We start from the raw sequence: 19798 nt of genomic DNA on the forward strand, positions 1-19798 counted from the left end.
TTTTTCCTTCGCTTTACGTGATTTGTTGAATTAGTGACTATGAGCCACCAAGGAACTGTTCCCTCAAGTCTCACTTGAAAATATTGAAGGGCCTGACCAGGTGATGGTGCAGTGGATAGAGCGTTGGACTGGGACGCGAAGGACCCAGGTTTGAGACTCCAAGGTCACCAGCTTGAGTGCGGACTCATCTAGTTTGAGCAAAGCTCACCAGCTTGAGCCCAAGGTCGCTGGCTTGAACAAGGGATTACTCAGTCTGCTGTAGCCCCCCAGTCAAGGCACATATGAGAAAGCAATCAGTGAACAACTAAGGTGTCGCAATAAAGAACTGATGCTTCTCATCTCTTTCCATTCCTGTCTGCCTGTCCCTCTCTCTGACTCTGTCACACACACACACACACACCCCAAAAAAAAAATAAATAAATAAAAAAATAAAAAATAAAAAAAAAAAAAAAAAAAATATATATATATATATATATATATATATATATATATTTAGATGGATGGGCTGGATTGACCTGAAATTGGGTTCCCACAGGGTCCATCTATTCATGGTGAAGGGATTTGATCAACATATTTTAATGGCTAACTTTTTTCAAAGATTTTAGCATGGAGCTCTGTGTTCTCTGTAATTTCCAGGGAGTTTGCACTTGTAGAAGTTCTTGCTTGAACCCCTCATTCTACCCAGAGGTCCCAGGACTGCTTGTTGGGATATCTGTCAGCCAGTGCTGCTGAAAACAGCTCTGGGGGAGCAGTGCAGGGACCACAGGGACCTAGATAAAGATGCCGTGTCCTGGGCCCCACTGCAGACCTGCAGAACCACCACTTAGAGTGAGGCCCTCATCCCCAAGGGATTTGCATGCTTATTAAAGCTAAACTGTTCCCCAGGGGTTTCCATTAGCTCTCTTGAGGTGTTGTATGAAATGGTATCACCTGTGCCCTCCCTCACAGAGTTGGACAAATGCTCTGATTAGACCATGATTGTTGTTTTAATGACTGCTTCAAGTGATTCTCAGGTGAGCCTGGGGGTTAGCAGAGTTTCTGGGACTCTCTTTTGAGAGTGGGGAGCAGGGATGGTCAGGGGAGGTGATAGGGTGTTGTGTTGGGTTTGGGCGTTCAGGAGAGCAGCGCCCGTTCTCATTGCTGTGGGAATGATGTGTGTGGGAGGAGAGAGCACATGAGACAGGAAAGAAAAAAACTCAAAAGAGTTTGGTCTTAATGCAGGAGCTCATTTTACGTGACTCTCCTGTGAAGGACAGGAGAGGGTACTCTTTCCAACATTTCCAGGTCCTTCTGTCTGTGACTGAGGTGGAAGTGGATAGAGGGGCTGTGTGGACACCTGTGGAGGCACATTCTCCAAATGCAGACTTGACTCCTCAACATACTGTCTCCTGAGAGAACAAGCAGGAGCAGGACCAGGACAGAATGGCTGCTTCTCAGGTAAGCGGTGTGTCCTGGGCAGAGGCTGTGTTTGCTTTTCTTCCTAACTTCAGTGGATTTAGGACCTGAAACCTTTAATTCTCTACTTTCGATATTCCTGCTTAGTGAGGTTCTTTTCATCTAATTATTTTCCTTTTATGATTGTCAAGGTCAACAGTTTATATACTTCTTGCCTTTGCCCAACAGCCTTCTGTGGATACTCTTTATCCAGGCTCCTGAGGGCATGAAGAATGCCTACCTGGAATTAATGACCTTCAGCTATTGAGAACATCCCCTTTTGTGACAGATCAACTTGGGAAGGCACCATGTCCAATATCCCTATGGGGATGGGTCAGAGGCCCAGGTATCAGTGAAGAAGTGAAATGTAGGCTTAAGGTTTATATGCCTACAGCATCAGCTCTGTAGATCGGGATTAAGGAATGGCACATTTAACTAGGATGGCATTAGTGATAAGAATAACTCAGGTCTGACCTGTGGTGGCGTAGTAGTGTGGAGGTTGCTGGTTCAAAACCCTGGGCTTGCCTGGTCAAGGCACATATGGGAGTTGATGCTTTCTACTCCTCCCCCCTTCTCTCTCTCTCCCTTTCTCCCTCTCTACTCTCTAAAATAAATAAATTAAAATTTAAAAAAATTCCTTAATAAAAAAAAAGAGTAGCTCAGAAAAGAAAAAATTTAATTCATTTAGTGAGAGCAGGGGAAGCAGAGACAAACTCTCACATGTGCCTGGACTGGGATCCACCTGGCAAGCCCACCAGGGGGCGATGCTCTGCCCATCTGGGCCCTTGCTCCATTGCAGTGGGAGCCATTTTTTAGTGCCCGAGGCAGAGGCTATGGAGCCAACCTCAGCGTCTGGGGCCAACTCTCTCCAATCAAGCTATGGCTGCAGGAGGAGAGGAGGAGAGAGAGAGAAAGAGAGACAGAGAAGCGAGAGGGGGAGGGTGGAGAAGCACATGGGCGCCTCCCCTGTGTGCTCTGAGAATTGAACCTAGGACTTCCACACTCGGGGCCGAGACTCGACTGCTGAGCCAGCCGGCCAAGGTCCTGTTTTCATTTTGGATCACATTATGAACTCGACCTGTGGTCCCTTGATAAATATGTCGTTTCTTTCAGAGACTGTTGAACTTCATGGATGTGGCTGTAGATTTCTCTCAGGAGGAGTGGGAATGCCTGGACCCAGCTCAGCGGAAACTGTACACAGATGTGATGTTGGAGAACTGCAGGAACATGGTCTCCCTGGGTGAGGATGACTTCCTTCCAGAGCTTCTCCTTCACCCACAGGGTTTGTTTCCTTCATTAGGAGACCTTCTCCTTGAACCTTCTACTCTGAGTGGTCGACTTTCAGAGTCCTGCCCTCAGGGAACTAATTGGAGATACACTGGTGTAGAAAAGAAAGGCTTCATGCATGGTATACTTGAACTTGAAACTCAGGATCTGAAAACTATATGTTGTCTCTAAAGAGTAAAGGTGCTATCAGAAAACAGTAGTTTGGGAGGTTTTTTCTAGAATACTTTGATATTCTCTAATTATTCTCACCTGAGCAAAAACTGCATTGGAAATTGTAGAGTCTATCAAACTTCATGTTGTTATCATTATTATTATCTTTAAAGATTTTATTGATTGATTTTATTTTTTAATTTATTTTAATTTATTTGTTTTTTTATTTAAGAGAGAGGAAGAGAGAGAGAGAGAGACAGCCTCCTGCATGTGCCCCAAGTTAGATCCACCTGGTATCTCCTGTCTGGGGCCAGTGCTCTGCTCATCTGGGGTCATGCTTGCAACTGAGCTATTTTTGGCACCTGAGGCAGAGGCTCCACAGACCTATCCTCAGTGCTCGGGGCTGATGCACTCAAATCAATCAAGCTACGGCTGCAGGAAGAGGAGAGAGAAGGGAGAGGGGAGGAGAAGCAGATGATTACTTCTCTTGTGTGCCCTGACCCGGAATCGAACCCAGGACTTCCATATGCCGAGTCAACACTTGACTACTGAGCCAACTAGTCAGGGCCTTGATTGATTTTAGAGAGAAGAGGAGAAAAAGAGAGGCAGGGTGTGGGAGGAGCAGGAAGCATCAACTCTCCTAGTTGCTTCTCATATGTGCCTTGATCGGGCAAGCCTGCTATTTTGAACCAGCGACCTCTGTGTCCCAGATGGATGCTTTATCCACTGCGCCATCGCAGGTCTGGCAAAACTCATATTATTTTTTTCTAATAAACAGGTCCTTCTGTCTCTAAACCAATCCTGGTCATGTTTTTGGAGCAAATGAAGGATCACTGGGATGTGGCGAGACGAAAGACACTATCCTCCTACCCGGGTAGGTGGGATGAGGAAGCAAATGACACAGGTGAGAGATCTAAAGGTCAGGAGGAGGGCAGACCTTACAGTGTGGTTGGGAAGCTGCTGCAGTGGAAAGGGCTGTGAGAGGCCCAGGTGTATCCCTGTTGTCATAGAGGGACACTGGTCTCCAACACGTCCTGTGCTCCTGCGTCTTCTTGGGACTCTGCTTTTGCTCCAGTGACCTCCATCATCACATTAGCAGTGGGGGCAGGGTCCTCCCCTTTGATGGTGAGGGCCGCCATGGTCTGACTCCTCTTCCATTGCTTTGGGGACCTGGGAATATTTGTACATGTTGCTGAGGAATGGTTTTTTTAAACTTTATTTTTAAAGAGTTGGTTTTATCTCATGTGAAGGGTTTATGAAAGAAATGGTTGATATTCTAGAATTTGTTGCATAAATCCCAGGAACAGTACAGATAGTTGTCATGTTCTCTGCTTTATAATTTCTAATCCTGTGGAGGTTTCCACCATGACCCTACCATGTTTAGACTAATTCCATCACAGCACAATGTACCTCCCCAAAGTGAAAAACTCTTAATTTTGTTTCACTTCAAAATGTCTTTGCTTTGTATGGACTAACAAAGAAATTTCTATTTTCTATTCCACAGTTTGTCTGTGTTAGAATACTTTAATATTTTCAAGTATCTCTTAGGGTCCTTCAGTAGGGTACTGCCATAGGTGACCTCAGAGTATTGCCCAGCAGGTAGGAAAGTGTCCACTGTCACCTGCTTTCATCATCACTGTCATTCTGTATTTCTCTCCCGTCCAGTTCAGAGCTGCCCGGGACTATCCTGTGTGTTTTCACTTTCTGGTTAGATCTTTGTCATAGTTGTGCTTTGGGATTCACAAGTGCTGATACAACATACTGGAATGTTCTCCTTTGGTAAGAAGTGAGATTCAGAATTTTGGGGCACTTCATATTTAGGAAAATGTTTTCTTCCTCAGTTTAAACTTACTTCAGACAAAAGCAATAACTAGGTTTTTCATTTGATTTTCTCAGCAGTTTTTAAAATTATGGCATAAGTAGTCTCAACTGTTTTTTTTTAAAGATCAGTTAGTTAGGGTTCTTTTATTTAGAAATAAGGTTTGTTTTTCCGTAGGATAGATTACAGCCTACACATTTTGTGTAAAAATTGTGAAATATGTGAAAAAATTTCATGATTTATATGCTTATTAAAAATTTTGTAGGTCTAATTTTGAATGATTATAACACACGTCTTGTGAAAATTTTCTGCCATATAACAGATGGCATGATGAAAATGCTTGCTTTTCATGGGGACACACTCACAGTTGGAATTTATAGTTTTATATAGAGGCTTTCTTTTCTTAAAGAGAAGGACAGGAAGGGAGAGAGTTGTGGCACCTTAGTTGTTCATTGATTGCTTTCTCCTATGTGCCTTGACCAGAGGGCTACAGCAGAGCCAGTGCTCAAGCCAGTGACTATGGGGTCATGTCTGTGATCCCATGCTCAAGCCGGCAACCTTGGGGGTTTCGAACCTGACTCCTCAGTATCCCAGGCAGACGCTATACTCACTGTGTCACCACCTCCTGGTCATGAGATTTTTTTAAAAATTTTATTTATTTTAGTGAGAGAGGAAGGGGTGGGGGAGAGAGAGAGGAACATAGATCTATGTGTTCCTGTATGTACCCTGTGATCAGGGATGGAACTGGCAACTTCTGCACTTTGGGACAATACTCTAATCCAGGGGTGGTCAACCTTATTATACCTACTGCCCACTTTTGTTTGTTTGTGTTTTTTTGTATTTTTCTGAAGCTGGAAACGGGGAGAGACAGTCAGACAGACTCCCGCATGTGCCCGACCGGGATCCACCTGGCACACCCACCGGGGGCGACGCTCTGCCCACCAGGGGGCGATGCTCTGCCCCTCTGGGGCGCGTCGCTCTGCCGCGACCAGAGCCACTCCAGCGCCTGGGGCAGAGGCCAAGGAGCCATCCCCAGCGCCCGGGCCACCTTTGCTCCAATGGAGCCTTGGCTGCGGGAGGGGAAGAGAGAGACAGAGAGGAAGGAGGGAGGGTGGAGAAGCAAATGGGTGCTTCTCCTATGTGTCCTGGCCGGGAATCGAACCCGGGTCCCCCGCACACCAGGCCGACACTCTACTGCTGAGCCAACCGGCCAGGGCTACTGCCCACTTTTGTATCTCTGTTAGTAGTAAAATTTTCTAACCGCCCACCGGTTCCACAGTAATGGTGATTTATAAAGTAGGGAAGTAACTTTATAAAATTTATAAAGCAGAGTTACAGCAAGTTAAAGCATATAATAATAATGACTTACCAAGTACTTTATGTAGGATTTTCGCTGTTTGGCAGAATAAATCTTTATAAAACAACTTAGTATAGTTAAATCTATCTTTTTATTTATACTTTGGTTGCTCTGCTACCACCCACCATGAAAGCTGGAATGCCCACTAGTGGGCGGTAGGGACCAGGTTGACTATCACTCTGCTAATCAGTTGCGCTATCCAGCCAGAGTTCTTTCCCCATTTTTAAATTGGATTGTTTGCTTGTTTGTTGCTGAGTTTTGTGAACTCTTTATATAGTTTCAGATACTAACCTTTTATCAGAACTGTATTTGTGAATATCATCTCCTATTTGGTTGGCTCTCTTTTTGTTGCCACTTTCTTTTTTTTTTAATTTATTGATTTTAGAGAGAGAAGAAAGGAGAGACTAATAGAAATATCAGTCTGTTCCTGTATATGCCCTTACCTGGAATCGAACTCACAACCTTGGTGTATTGGGACGATGCTCTCACCAACCGAGCTATCTGGCGAGGGCTGTTGTCAGTTTCTTTTGCTGTGCAGAAGCTTTTTAGTTTGATATAGTCCCTTTCATTTATTTTTGCCTTTATTTCTCTTGCTTTTGGGGTCAAATTTATGAAATGTTGTCTATGTCCAATGTTTATAAGTTTAGTACCTATGTTTTCTTCTCTGTAATTTATTGTTTCAGATATTTATTTATTTATTTTTTTTATTTTTTTTTTTTACAGAGACAGAGAGTGAGTCAAAGAGAGGGATAGATAGGGACAGACAGGAACGGAGAGATGAGAAGCATCAATCATTAGGTTTTTTTTTGTTTGTTTTTTTGTTTTTTGGGGTTTTTTTTTTTTTTAGAGAGGAGAGGGAGAGACAGAGAGAGAGAGAGAGGAGAGACAGAGAGAGAGAAGGGGGGAGGAGCTGGAAGCATCAACTCCCATATGTGCCTCGACCAGGCAAGCCCAGGGTTTCGAACCGGCGACCTCAGCATTTCCAGGTCGCCGTTTTATCCACTGCGCCACCACAGGTCAGGCCTATTTATTTATTTATGTTTCGTATTTTTCCAAAGTGAGAAGCAGAGGGGTGGGGGTAGACTGGCAAACAGATTCCCACATGCACCTGACCAGGATTTACCTGGCTGGCATGCCCACCGGGGGGCAATGCTCGGCCTATCTGAGGCACTGCTCCCTTGCAGCCAGAGCCAACCTAGTGCCTGAGGCAGAGGCCACAGAGCCATCCTCAGTGCCCTGGCCAATTTTACTTTAATGGAGCTTTGGCTGCAGTAGGGGAAGACAGAGACAGAGAGGAAGGAGAGGAGGAGGGGTGGAGAAGCAGATGGGTGCTTCTCCTGTGTGCCCTGACCGCGATCGAACCCAGGACTTCGACATACTAGACCAATGTCCTACCGCTGAGCCAACTGGCCAGGACCTTTAACTTTTTTTTAAATTGATTTTTAGTGGGAGGGGAAGTGGGGAGCATCAACTCATAGTAGTTGCTTCCTGTATGTGCCTTGACTGCGCAATCCCAGGGTTTCGAATTAATGACATCAGCATTCCATGTCGACGCTTTATCCACTGCACCACCACAGGCCAGGCTGGACAAACAATTTTTGACAAAGGAGCCAAAAACATACAATGGAGAAAAGAAAGCTCTTTAATAAATGATACTGGGGCCCTGGCCGGTTGGCTCAGAGGTAGAGAGTTGGCCTGGCGTGCGGGGGACCTGGGTTCGATTTCCGGCCAGGGCACATAGGAGAGGCGCCCATTTGCTTCTCCACCCTCCCTCCTTCCTCTCTGTCTCTCTCTTCCCCTCCTGCAGCCAAGGCTCCATTGGAGCAGAGATGGCCCGGGCGCTGGGGATGGCTCCTTGGCCTCTGCCCCAGGTGCTGGAGTGGCTCTGGTCGCAACAGCGACGCCCCGGAGGGGCAGAGCATCGCTCCCTGGTGGGCAGAGCATCGCCCCTGGTGGGCGTGCCGGGTGGATCCTGGTCGGGTGCATGCGGGAGTCTGTCTGACTGTCTCTCCCCGTTTCCAGCTTCAGAGAAATACAATAAATAAATAAATAAATAAATAAATAAATGATACTGGGGAATTCGGAAAGCCATAACCGCTTTTTTTATTGTAGAAACAACACACATTTATTTCTCACAGTTGAAAGCTGGAATGTCCAAAATCAATGTGCCAGCCCATTTTGTTCCCAGGTGATGGGCCCTGTTTCTTGCTTGCAGATGGCTGCCTTCTTTGTATCCTCAAATGGTGGAAAAAGTTTTCATAACTTTTTAAAGGCAATTAAGAGGTGTTTATGTATTTTATCTTTTATTCAGCTGAGGCAGTGATCCCTTGCTCAAGCCAGCAACCTTGGGCTTCAAGCCAGTGATCTTTGGGCTAAAGCCAGCGACCATGGGGTCATGTTTATGATCCCATGCTCAAGCCGGCAGCACGGCACTCAAGCTGGTGAACCCGTGCTCAAGCCAGTAACCTCAGGGTTTCAAACCTGGGTCTTCAGTGTTCCAGGCCAATGCTCTATCCACTGTGCCACCGTACGATCAGGTGTATCTTTTCTTCATTTTGATTTCATATTGTATATGGTGTTAAATAAGGGTCCAAGTTTTCTAATTCTCTTACATGTGAACATGCAATTTTCTCAACATTATTTGTTTATGAGAATATTTTTTCTTATTGTATGGTATAGGCTGCCTTTTTGAAGATCATTTGGACATATTCGTAAGAAGTTCTATGCAGGCTCCTTATTGTATGCTGCTTCATTATTCTCTTTCTCTCTCAATGTCTGTATTACACATTTGATAACAGTAACTTTGGAAATTTTTTTTGACAGGCAGAGAGAGAGAGAGGGATAGACACAGGAATGGAGAGAGATGAGAACCATCAATTCTTCGTTGCAGTACCTTAGTTGTTCATTGATTGCTTTCTCATATGTGCCTTGACTGGGGGATTAGAGCAGAGTAAATGACCCCTTGTTCAAGCCAGCGACCTTGGGCCTCAAGGCAGCGGCCATGGGGTCACATCTGTGATCCCACGCTCAAGCCAGTGACCTGCACTCAATCTGGTGAGCCCATGCTCAAGCGAGAGGAGCCTGGCGACCTTGGGGTTTCGAACCTGGATTCTCCGCATCCCAATCCGAAGCTCTAGTTACTGCACCACCGCCTGGTTATGCTGGAATATGTTTTAAAATCAGGCAGTGTGAATCCTGTCTTTAGACTTTCCGTGATTGTTTTGGTTACCAGGTGTCCTGTGACATTTCATATTAATTTTATTTTAAAATAAGTTTTTGTATTTTTGCCATAAGTGTCATTGCAATTTTGATAAGGATTGCTTTGAATCTTCAGATCACCTTGGGTAAACATTCCGATTGAGGATCATGGGATGAGTTTTTTCATTTATTGATTTCTTTTATAATTACACCCAGCTATATTTTATATGTTTTGTTTGGTTTTTTTTTGTTTTGTTTTGTTTTTTCTTTTCTTTTCATTTTTCTGAAGCTGGAAATAGGGAGAGACAGTCAGACAGACTCCCGCATGCGCCCGACCGGGATCCACCCGGCACGCCCACCAGGGGCGAAGCTCTGTCCATCCTGGGTGTCGCCATGTTGCGACCAGAGCCACTCTAGCGCCTGGGGCAGAGGCCACAGAGCCATCCCCAGCGCCCGGGCCATCTTTGCTCCTATGGAGCCTTGGCTGCGGGAGGGGACGAGAGAGACAGAGAGGAAAGCGCGGCGGAGGGGTGGAGAAGCAAATGGGCGCTTCTCCTGTGTGCCCTGGCCGGGAATCGAACCCGAGTCCTCCGCACGCTAGGCCGACGCTCTACCGCTGAGCCAACCGGCCAGGGCCATATATGTTTTTTCATGCAAGTTTTCTACCTCCTTCATGAAATGAGCACTGAAGTATTTTATTCTCCTTTATGCTATTATTAAGGAAATTACATTCTTAATTTCTTTTTCCTTTTTATTTGTGTTTTTCTACAGAAAGACCACTACCATCATGGGTTGGTTTTGTAGCCAGTATTCTGAGAAATTAGTTTGATTTCTTTTTTTTTTTTAATGTGGATTCTGTATTTTTGTAAGACACAATTTGGTTACCTGTTAACAAGGATTATTTTATTTCCTTTGTTGTTATTATTGAGGTGTACTTAAAACGTTTTAAAGTTATAACAATATACTTTAAGCTGATAACATCAACTGCATACAAAAACTTTACTATTTCTCATTTTTACCGCTTGGAGCCACTTAGGTTATTTATCACTTTACATATTTTTCTTGCACATATCTTTTATGCTGCATACCTTATCCGTTTAAGATTTTAATTGCTTTTCATTTCTTTTAAGATTTTATTAATTGATTTTACCGAAAGAGAGGAAAGAGAAGAGTGGGGAACAAGAAGTATGAACTCATAGTTGATTCACTTTTAGTTGTTCATGGCTTGCTTGTCATATGTGCCTTGACTGAGCAAGCCCAGGGCAAGGAACTGGTGACCTCTGGGCTCCAGGTCACACTGCATCCACTCTACCACCGCAGGCCAGCCTAATTGCTTTTATTTTTTAAAGTTCTATAGGAGAAACCAAAGTGATTTGTGTTTCATCATTAGACCACTATGGAATTTAATATTTGTGTATATATGTACATGTATCAGAGATCTTTATACATTTTGTGTTGTTTAGAATTGAGAGAGACAGGAATATCGAGCTGCTCCTGCATATGCTCTGATCGGAGAATCGAACTGGCAACCTCTGCACTCTGGGACAGTGCTCCAATCCCTGCTCCTGGCCAGGGATTAATTTTTATTGATTTTTAGAGAGACAGAGAGAGGAAGGGAACAAGAGGGGGGGGGGGGCCCTGGCCGGTTGGCTCAGCGGTAGAGCGTCGGCCTGGCGTGCGGGGGACCAGGGTTTGATTCCCGGCCAGGGCACATAGGAGAAGCGCCCATTTGCTTCTCCACCCCCACCCCCTCCTTCCTCTCTGTCTCTCTCTTCCCCTCCCGCAGCCAAGGCTCCATTGGAGCAAAGATGGCCCGGGCGCTGGGGATGGCTCCTTGGCCTCTGCCCCAGGCGCTAGAGTGGCTCTGGTCGCAGCAGAGCGACGCCCCGGAGGGGCAGAGCATCGCCCCCTGGTGAGCAGAGCATCGCCCCTGGTGGGTGTGCCGGGTGGATCACGGTCGGGCGCATGCGGGAGTCTGACTGTCACTCCCCGTTTTCAGCTTCAGAAAAAAAAAAAAAAAAAAAAGGGAGGGGGAAGGGAATCAATCGTGTGTTGTAGAAGAAATTTGTTATGCATTTTTCATGGGGCAGGTTTAATGATGAGAGAGATCTCATGGTTTTATAGCTTGAAAAGTCTTCATTTTTTTATTGTTGAAGATCAGTTTTGTCAGATGTAATATTCTTGGTTGGTAGTTTTTTTTCTTTTATCAGTTTAAATGTTTTCTCCCATGCTTGCTCTTTCATGAAGTTTTTGTTGAGAAACACACTGATAATCTTAGAGAAGTTTTTCCATCACAAGTAATTTTTTTAGTCCTTTCAGCATAGTTGTTTATGATTTATGATATTTTGATTGTCTTTCTGTTGACGTTTTTATATTCATCCTATTTAGAATTACGTGAACTGGTTGAATTGGTGTGTCTGTCCAAATCTTAAACTGTTAATTTTTTATGTAAGCTATCTGCCCCTTTTCTCTATCGTCTTACATGGGGTCCACTTAATGTGCAGATTGGTCAACTTGTTTATGTCCCATGAGTCCCTTATGCTGACTCTACTTTTCCACATTTTTGTTGGTCTACCTGTTTTGAAGTTTATAGTGAACTGTGTACAAGTTGTCTCATTTTTCTTCAGTGTAATCAGATCTGGTTGAGGATTCTGCTGGTTTACGAAATCGGGAATTGTGTTTTTCAGCTTCTAATTTCTATTCAGTTTATTTTTTTTTTTTTTTATTTTTTTTTTTTTTTACAGAGGCAGAGATAGACAGGGACAGACAGACAGGAACGGAGAGAGATGAGAAGCATCAATCATCAGTTTCTCGTTGCACGTTGCGACTTCTTAGTTGTTCATTGATTGCTTTCTCACATGTGCCTTGACCGCGGGCCTTCAGCAGACCGAGTAACCCACTGCTGGAGCCAGCAACCTTGGGTCCAAGCTGGTGAGCTCTTTGCTCAAGCCAGATGAGCCCGCGCTCAAGCTGGCAAGCTTGGGGTCTCGAACCTGGGTCCTTCCGCATCCCAGTCCGGTGCTCTATCCACTGCGCCACCACCTGGTCAGGCTATTCAGTTTATTTTTATACTATTTTTCTTTTTGTATTTTTATGTATGTCATGCAGTTTTCCTGATATGTAGTATTTGGTATTGTTTACTCTTTTAGCTTTAAGATAAGTCTTTGTAATTCTTTGTCAGGTAACTAATATATCTCCATTAACATAGTCACAATTTCTATATTTATTTTGTTTTTCTGTTGCTCTGTATGTGCTTATATCGTTTATTGTGGTTCAGGAATTGTAAACCAGGCTTTTATCATCTTGCTTTCTAGAGGTGAAAACTAACAATTAGCTGTTCTAAAAGTTGTAGTTTCTGTCAGACCTGTTCATGGGGTGTATATCCTCTCTTTTATGTTTGTTTGTTTGTTTGTTTTAAGAGAGACAGGGAGACAGGAATGTCAAGCTGTTCCTGTATGTACCCTGACCAGAGATTGAAACAGCAACTTCTGAACTTTGAGATGATGCTCAACTAAGCTGTCTGGCCAGAGATTAATTTTTATTTATTAATTGATTTTTAGAGAGATGGATCAAGGAAGGGAGAGAGGAGGAGGGGGAAGAGAAGCATTCATTTTAGTTCCACTCATTCATGCATTCATCGGTTGCATCCTGTGTGTGCCCTGACCAGAATCGAACCCACAACCTTGTCATTTTGGGATGATGCTCTAACCAACCGACTAACTGGCCAGGACCTATTCTCTGTTCTTTGTCTGTATAAATACCCTGTTTAACATATTCTCTGTTTTTTTGTTAGAGCCCATGGTATCTCTCTAACCTTGATATCTGACTTTAGTCCCTTTGGTGTTTGAACAATTACCTACTTTTTTTTTTGGTAACCACTATAGTGCATTCACTGTATGCTGCCATTCTCTTAGCACTTTGTGTCATACAAAGCAAAAACAGGCCTCTCAAGAAGCAGTAAAGCAGCCTGACCGGGCAGTAGCGCAATGGATAGAGAGCCAGACTGGGACACAGAGGACCCAGGTTTGAAACCCTGAGGTCACCAGCTTGAGCACGGGCTCGCCAGGTTGAGCACGGGGTTGCTGGCTTCAGCAGGGGATCTTAGACATGACCCTTGGCCACTGGGTTGAGCCCAAAATTCGCTGGCTTGAAGGCCAAGGTTGCTGGCTAGAGCAAGGGGTCACTTGCTCTGCTGTAGTCCCCCAGTCAAGGGACATATGAAAAAGCAATCAGTGAATAACTAAGGAGCTGTAACAAAGAGCCACAATGAAGAATTGATGCTTCTCATCTTTCCCTTTCTGTCTGTCTGTCACTCTCTGTCTCTGTCACACACACAAAAAATAAGAAAATAAAGCAGCCATATCATTGAATACACAGTACCATAATTTCTTTCTCTTCCAAGAAGAAACTAGGAATTGGGATTTTTCTTACAGTATTGCCATGGCCTGTAGGGTGGTTGAGCAGCTGTTTTTAGCAAATGTAAGCAACTTGTTATTCCTCTTTAATGTGAGTCTTTCTCATTTTCACCACCTTGTGCGTGCTATAAACTTCTAACTCAAGCCTGACCTGTGGTGCTACAGTGGATAAAGCATCGACCTGGAATGCTGAGGTTACTGGTTCAAAACCCTGGGCTTGCCTGGTCAAGGCACATACAAGAAGCAACTATCATGAGTTGATGCTTCCTGCTTCTCCTCCCTCTTTTCCTCTTGCTCTCTCTTTATTCTCCTCTCTCTAAAAGTCAATAAATAAAAATTTAAAAATATATTTATCCTGATCAGGAGGTGGAGCAGTAGATAAAGCATCGGACTGGGATGCAGAGGACCCAGGTTCAAAACTCCAAGGACACCACCTTGAGTGCGGGCTCATCCAGCTTGAGCATGGGCTCGCTGGCTTGAACACAGAGTTGCTGGCTTTCCATGGGATCATAGACATGACTCCATGGTCACAGGCTTGAGCCCAAAGGTTTTTGGCTTGAAGTCCAAGTTCACTGGCTTGAGCAAGGGGTTACTCGGTCTCCTGTAGCCCTACAGTCAAGGCACATATGAGAAAGCAATCAATGAACAGCTAAGGTGCCACAATGAATAATTGATGCTTCTCATCACTCTCCATTCCTGTCTGTCTGTCCTTATCTGTCGCTCTCTATGTCTCTTTGTCTCTGTCTCCCCCCCAAATATATATATATTTATAATATATATAAATATTTATAATATATATAAACATTTATAATATATTTTATTAATATATATTATATATATAAAATATATATATATTTATTTTTAAAAAGTACAAAAAAACTTCTAACTCAGTCTTGGAGTACTCAGAAAGGTATTTGGGTCAGCAGTACTGGTAAGTTCATATCTCCTTGGAAAAGTGAAGCTTTGGTAGTTTCTTTTCTAGCATTGTGTTTAAGTCCTCTGATTAGGATTAGTTTTTATACTTTACAATGTATAGTCTATTTACCTATTGTAAGTGTGATCATTTATTTTGTATCTTTCAGTTCCGTTATCTGAAGACAACCAGGTTTTGTTGCAAAACCCAGGAATTGATTTATTTCATAAAGTAATACCGGTAAGATATGGAAGGTGTGGCTTTGTGAATATATACTTAATAAAGAATGGTAATTTGAGGGGGAATGTAAAGAGAAGAAACTATGTTAATGTGGACAGAACTAAATTAGGACCCTTATTTATAGTAAAATTTTTGTTACCTAAAGAGGTAAAAGGTAATGTCACACGTCTTAAGAAAACGCTTACTAATAGTCAGATACATTTGCAGAACAATGTGTTTCTGAATGTAAAGACTGAAAATCATTTTTTTTTTTTGTATTTTTCTGAAGCTGGAAATGGGGAGAGACAGTCAGACAGACTCCCGCATGTGCCCGACCGGGATCCACCCGGCACACCCACCAGGGGCGATGCTCTGCCCCCTCTGGGGCATTGCTCTGCCGCGACCAGAGCCACCCCAGCGCCTGGGGCAGAGGCCAAGGAGCCATCCCCAGCGCCCGGGCCATCTTTGCTCCAATGGATCCCCGGCTGCGGGAGGGGAAGAGAGAGACAGAGAGGAAGGAAGGGGGGGTGGAGAAGCAAATGGGCGCCTCTCCTATGTGCCCTGGCCGGGAATCGAACCCGGGTCCCCCGCACGCCAGGCCGACACTCCACCGCTGAGCCAACCGGCCAGGGCCTGAAAACAAATTTTAAAGGTATATATTCTGTGAATGAAAATGCACACACTCTAGAAACTTACCTAATTCGTGGTGTGAATAATCATTTTACTTGTTTAAAATGTAGGATGGAACTAAGCTTTCAGTCATTTCTAAAGTAAGTGAATTATAATGCACATAAAAAATATAAATGGGGCCCTGGCCGGTTGGCTCAGCGGTAGAGCGTCGGCCTGGCGTGCGGGGGACCCCGGTTCGATTCCCGGCCAGGGCACATAGGAGAAGCGCCCATGTGCTTCTCCACCCCCACCCCCTCCTTCCTCTCTGTCTCTCTCTTCCCCTCCCGCAGCCAAGGCTCCATTGGAGCAAGGATGGCCCAGGCGCTGGGGATGGCTCCTTGGCCTCTGCCCCAGGCGCTAGAGTGGCTCTGGTCGCAGCAGAGCGACGCCCCGGAGGGGCAGAGCATCGCCCCCTGGTAGGAAGAGCGTCGCCCCTGGTGGGTGTGCCGGGTGGATCCCAGTTGGGTGCATGCGGGAGTCTGTGTGACTGTCTCTCTCCATTTCCAGCTTCAGAAAAATACCAAAAAAAAAAATATATATATATATATATATATATATATATATATAAATGTGATCCATTTGGCAATTTCTCTAACAAGAACTCATTATTCTTTCACTGAGATAAATTTCCCCCCAATCTCTATAATTTTAATAAAATTGGGAGTTTTTTTTTATTGCCTGACCTGTGGTGGCACAGTGGATAAAGCATCGACCTGGAATGCTGAGGTCGCCGGTTCAATACCCTGCACTTGCCTGGTCTAAGGCACATATGGGAGTTGATGCTTCCTGTTCCTCTCCCCTTTCCCCCCCTCTCTCTCTGCCTCTCTCTCTCTCTCTCTCTGTCTCTCTCTTTTTCTCTCTTTCTCTCTCCCCGCTTTCTAAAATGAATAAATTTTTTTTTTAAATCTTGGACCTGACCTGTGGTGGCTCAGTGGATAAAGCATCAACCTGGAACACTGAAGTAGCCAGTTCAAAACCTTCACTTGCCTGGTCAAGGCACATGTGGGAATTGATGCTTCCTGCTCCTCTCCCCTTTCTCTCTCTCTCTTTCTCCTCTCTCTCTCTAAAAATGAATAAAATCTAAAAAAAAAAATCTTAAAGAATTTTATTTTGGTCACCGTGGTTAATCTAATTATACAGGTTCAGGTGCCTAATTTTACAACACGTCTCTGCACCATATTGTACGTATGTCACTCCCCTCCAGCAGGTACCTTTTTTTATATAACCATCATGTTTTAGTTGGTATCACAGAATAGTTATTTGGGGACAAGTTACATGTCTAATAAATTATAGCTGGCAATAAAAGCCTTTCTATCTTTATTGATTACCAGAGTATATATTATGGAGATAGAAGTTATCAGTACAGTGAATATTGGAAAAACTTGAATGAAGAGTCAAATCCTAATATACATCGGACAACTCAGCTTCCAGAAAACCATTATAAATGTGGAAGAGGCATTATTCAAAGGTCAGATCACAGTATACATCAGGTTATTCATATTGAAGAGACAACAAACAACTATAATCAATGTGACAACTCTTTTAAGCAGTCTACAAATCATACTGAACAAGAGAATATTCACACTGGGGAGGAAGCTTATAAATGCAATCCTTGTGAAAGCGTCTTCAGTCAGATATTTAATCTAAGTGGACACAAAAAAATTCATACTGGAGAAAAACCTTTCAGATGTAAAGAATGTGGTAAAACTTTTAATAGGCCTTCAGGTCTTATTCAGCATGAGAAAATTCATACTGGGGAGAGACCTTACAAATGTAGAGAATGTGGCAAAGCTTTTAGCCGATCTTCAAACCTCATTGTACATCTAAGAATTCATACTGGAGAGAAGCCTTACATATGTGGAGAATGTGGCAAAACTTTTAATTACTGCTGGGGTCTTACCCAACATGAGAGAATTCATACTGGGGAAAAGCCTTACAAATGTAAAGCATGTGGCAAAGCCTTTAAATGGCGTTCATGTCTTCCTCTACATGAGAAAATTCATACTGGGGAGAGACCTTACAAATGTAAAGAATGTGGCAAAGCCTTTATCCGGTCCTCAAACCTTACTGTACATGAGAGAATTCATACTGGAGAGAAGCCTTATAAATGTAGAGAATGTGGCAAAGCCTTCACACAATCCACAAAACTTACTGATCATCAGAGAATTCATACTGGAGAGAAGCCTTACAAATGTAGAGAATGTGGCAAAGCCTTTAGACGGTCCTCAACCCTTACTGAACATCAAAGAGTTCATACTGGAGAGAAGCCTTACAAATGTGGAGAATGTGACAAAACCTTTAACTATTGTTGGGGTCTTACCCAACACAAGAGAACTCATACTGGAGAGAAACCTTACAAATGTAGAGAATGTGGCAAAACCTTTGTACAGTTTTCAAAATTTACTGACCATCAAAGAATTCATACTGGAGAGAAACCTTACCAATGTGGAAAAGCCTTTAGACAGTTCTCAACCCTTACTGAACATCAGGAAATGCATGCTGGAGAGCAGCTGTACAAATGTGGAGAATGTGACAAAACCTTCAGAAGGCCCTCAACCCTTACTGAACATCAGAGAATTCATACCGGAGTGAAAGCCTTATAAATGATTTAATCATGGAGATGTATATTTGGATATGTATACTTAACATGTATTTTAAAGTCTTTTTGTTTTCTTAAGGTTTTATTTATTGATTTTACAGAGGGAAGAATGAGTAGTATCAACAAATAGTGGCTTCACTTTAGTTGTTTATTGATTGCTTGTCATTTGTGCCTTGAATGGGGTTTCAAACGGCAACCTCAGCATTTCAGGTAGACACTCCATCCGTTGCACCACCACAGGCCAGGACAAAATTTCATTTATTTTATATTGATAGTTTTTGAGATATTTTGAGAAGAAAAGATTCATTTGCATATCAGTTGATGCTACCATGTTTTTATTCCTAGTGTGTATGAAATCATGAGGTTGAACATTGCTTCTTTAAAGATCTGTGAGCTCTTATATATTAGGTGGGTTTCAATCATACCTACTTTTTCATTGATGATAGAGGACATCTTAATGCACAATGTATGAATAAAATCTTATTGAAGATGTAGTTTGTGGTTGACTTAGAATATTGTAGTATGTCACCATGGAAAGTATCTTTTAGGGATTAATGTAAGACCTAGGAACATTATGCATTTTACCTACTTTTCCCAAATTCTCTTTAAGGAGTATATAGTGGTAGTTGATCAAAATCCTGAGGTATCTTTATAATAGTTATAGAAAGAAATGATGAATATTAATTGATGTGGCTAAAATTAAAAAGGGTATCTGAGAAAGTATAGACAACTATTCATAAGTGCATAAAGTTATCATTCATTCATGTTTGCTAAATAATTAGCCTGCATTTTGAAAACCAAAGAAAGTCCAGCTATGAATTTATTATATCAGGACCACAAGCATTATTACTTCTCAAGTGATTGTGATATGTGTTTTGACTAATGGTCACACAGTTGGTTTGTCATACTTTATTCAGACTATGTGTGAACATACTATTCTCACTAATAAAGCTGAGTGAATTTGAGTGTATTCATGTGTCCGACTCTATTCAAGTTGTTATTAATGATATAGTATTTGGTGATGCAGTGCAATTACTTTATTAGCAATCTCTTTCCCCATTATTTAATTATTTTAAATTATTTTTACATTATTTAAACATAAAGTAATATGAAAAGATTTCTCTATTGATACAATTTTTTTTTTTTTTTTTTTTACCTACTGGGACATTATGACAGTTGTTATAGAGATCACCTGAGAGTTTCTGGGAGTTCAGCTAAGCTACTTCATGATATTTATTTTCTATAGTAAGGAGTCTTGAACTGACAGTGCCTTCTCCCAAAATTTCATGCCTAGACAAGACCTCAAAGTGGCACAGTTAAATGTAAGTTCCTGACATGACATGACTCTCCAGCTTTCACCATGCATAGCCCTTACCAAAACCTTGCTCCTTTTGATTTAGTTCAAACAATCTACACTTAGCTCGAGAATCCCAAAGAGTCTGCCTAAGAACCCTAAGAAAGGCACAGGTCCTGTTTCTGGCTGCTCCCTGGCATCCTGCTATGGCCTCCACATGTAGTTTCTCCAGGCATGGTGTGTAGTTCCTCCAGGAACAACTCACCTTGTGAGTTTTGTTTCTGTTTTGTTTAGTATTTGTGACAGAGAGAGGAACAGATAGGGACAGACAGGAAGGGAGAGAGATGAGAAGCATCAATTCTCCTTTGTGGCACCCTAGTTTCTCATTGATTGCTTTCTCATACGTGCCTTGACCCAGGTGGCTATAGCAGAGCAAGTGACCCC

General features: G+C 43.0%; 2 protein-coding genes across 4 annotated transcripts in view; both read left to right on the plus strand.

Annotated features, from left to right (window-relative positions):
• Positions 1–1298: 1298 nt before the first annotated feature.
• Positions 1299–19030, plus strand: LOC136332003 (zinc finger protein 708-like). Of its 2 annotated transcripts, XM_066271231.1 has the most exons (5): positions 1299–1437; positions 2548–2674; positions 3650–3775; positions 14743–14813; positions 16793–19030. In XM_066271231.1, the coding sequence occupies exons 1-5, from the start codon at positions 1423–1425 to the stop codon at positions 18062–18064; spliced, it is 1611 nt and encodes a 536-aa protein (XP_066127328.1). In that variant the 5' UTR covers positions 1299–1422; the 3' UTR covers positions 18065–19030. The 2 variants fall into 2 exon arrangements, with proteins under 2 accessions (XP_066127328.1, XP_066127329.1); XM_066271232.1 differs by lacking the exon at positions 2548–2674 and having other exon boundaries at positions 1332–1437.
• The window catches only part of LOC136331995 (zinc finger protein 420-like), a 107104-nt gene continuing 88645 nt past the window's right edge, over positions 1340–19798 (plus strand). For both annotated transcript variants that reach the window (XM_066271215.1, XM_066271211.1), the window contains exon 1: positions 1340–1437. In XM_066271215.1, the coding sequence (XP_066127312.1) occupies positions 1423–1437 (15 nt within the window). In that variant the 5' untranslated portion in view covers positions 1340–1422. The remainder of the gene's footprint in view (positions 1438–19798) is intronic.

The sequence above is a fragment of the Saccopteryx bilineata genome, chromosome 3 (genome assembly GCF_036850765.1).
Source record: "Saccopteryx bilineata isolate mSacBil1 chromosome 3, mSacBil1_pri_phased_curated, whole genome shotgun sequence".
Taxonomy (NCBI): domain Eukaryota; kingdom Metazoa; phylum Chordata; class Mammalia; order Chiroptera; family Emballonuridae; genus Saccopteryx; species Saccopteryx bilineata.

Excerpts from the sequence above, each read along its gene's own strand:
- LOC136332003 (XM_066271231.1), top strand. Across the intron at positions 2,675-3,649 it reads CAGGAACATGGTCTCCCTGG|GTCCTTCTGTCTCTAAACCA; the intron begins GTGAGGATGACT and ends TCTAATAAACAG. Across the intron at positions 14,814-16,792 it reads TATTTCATAAAGTAATACCG|AGTATATATTATGGAGATAG; the intron begins GTAAGATATGGA and ends ATTGATTACCAG.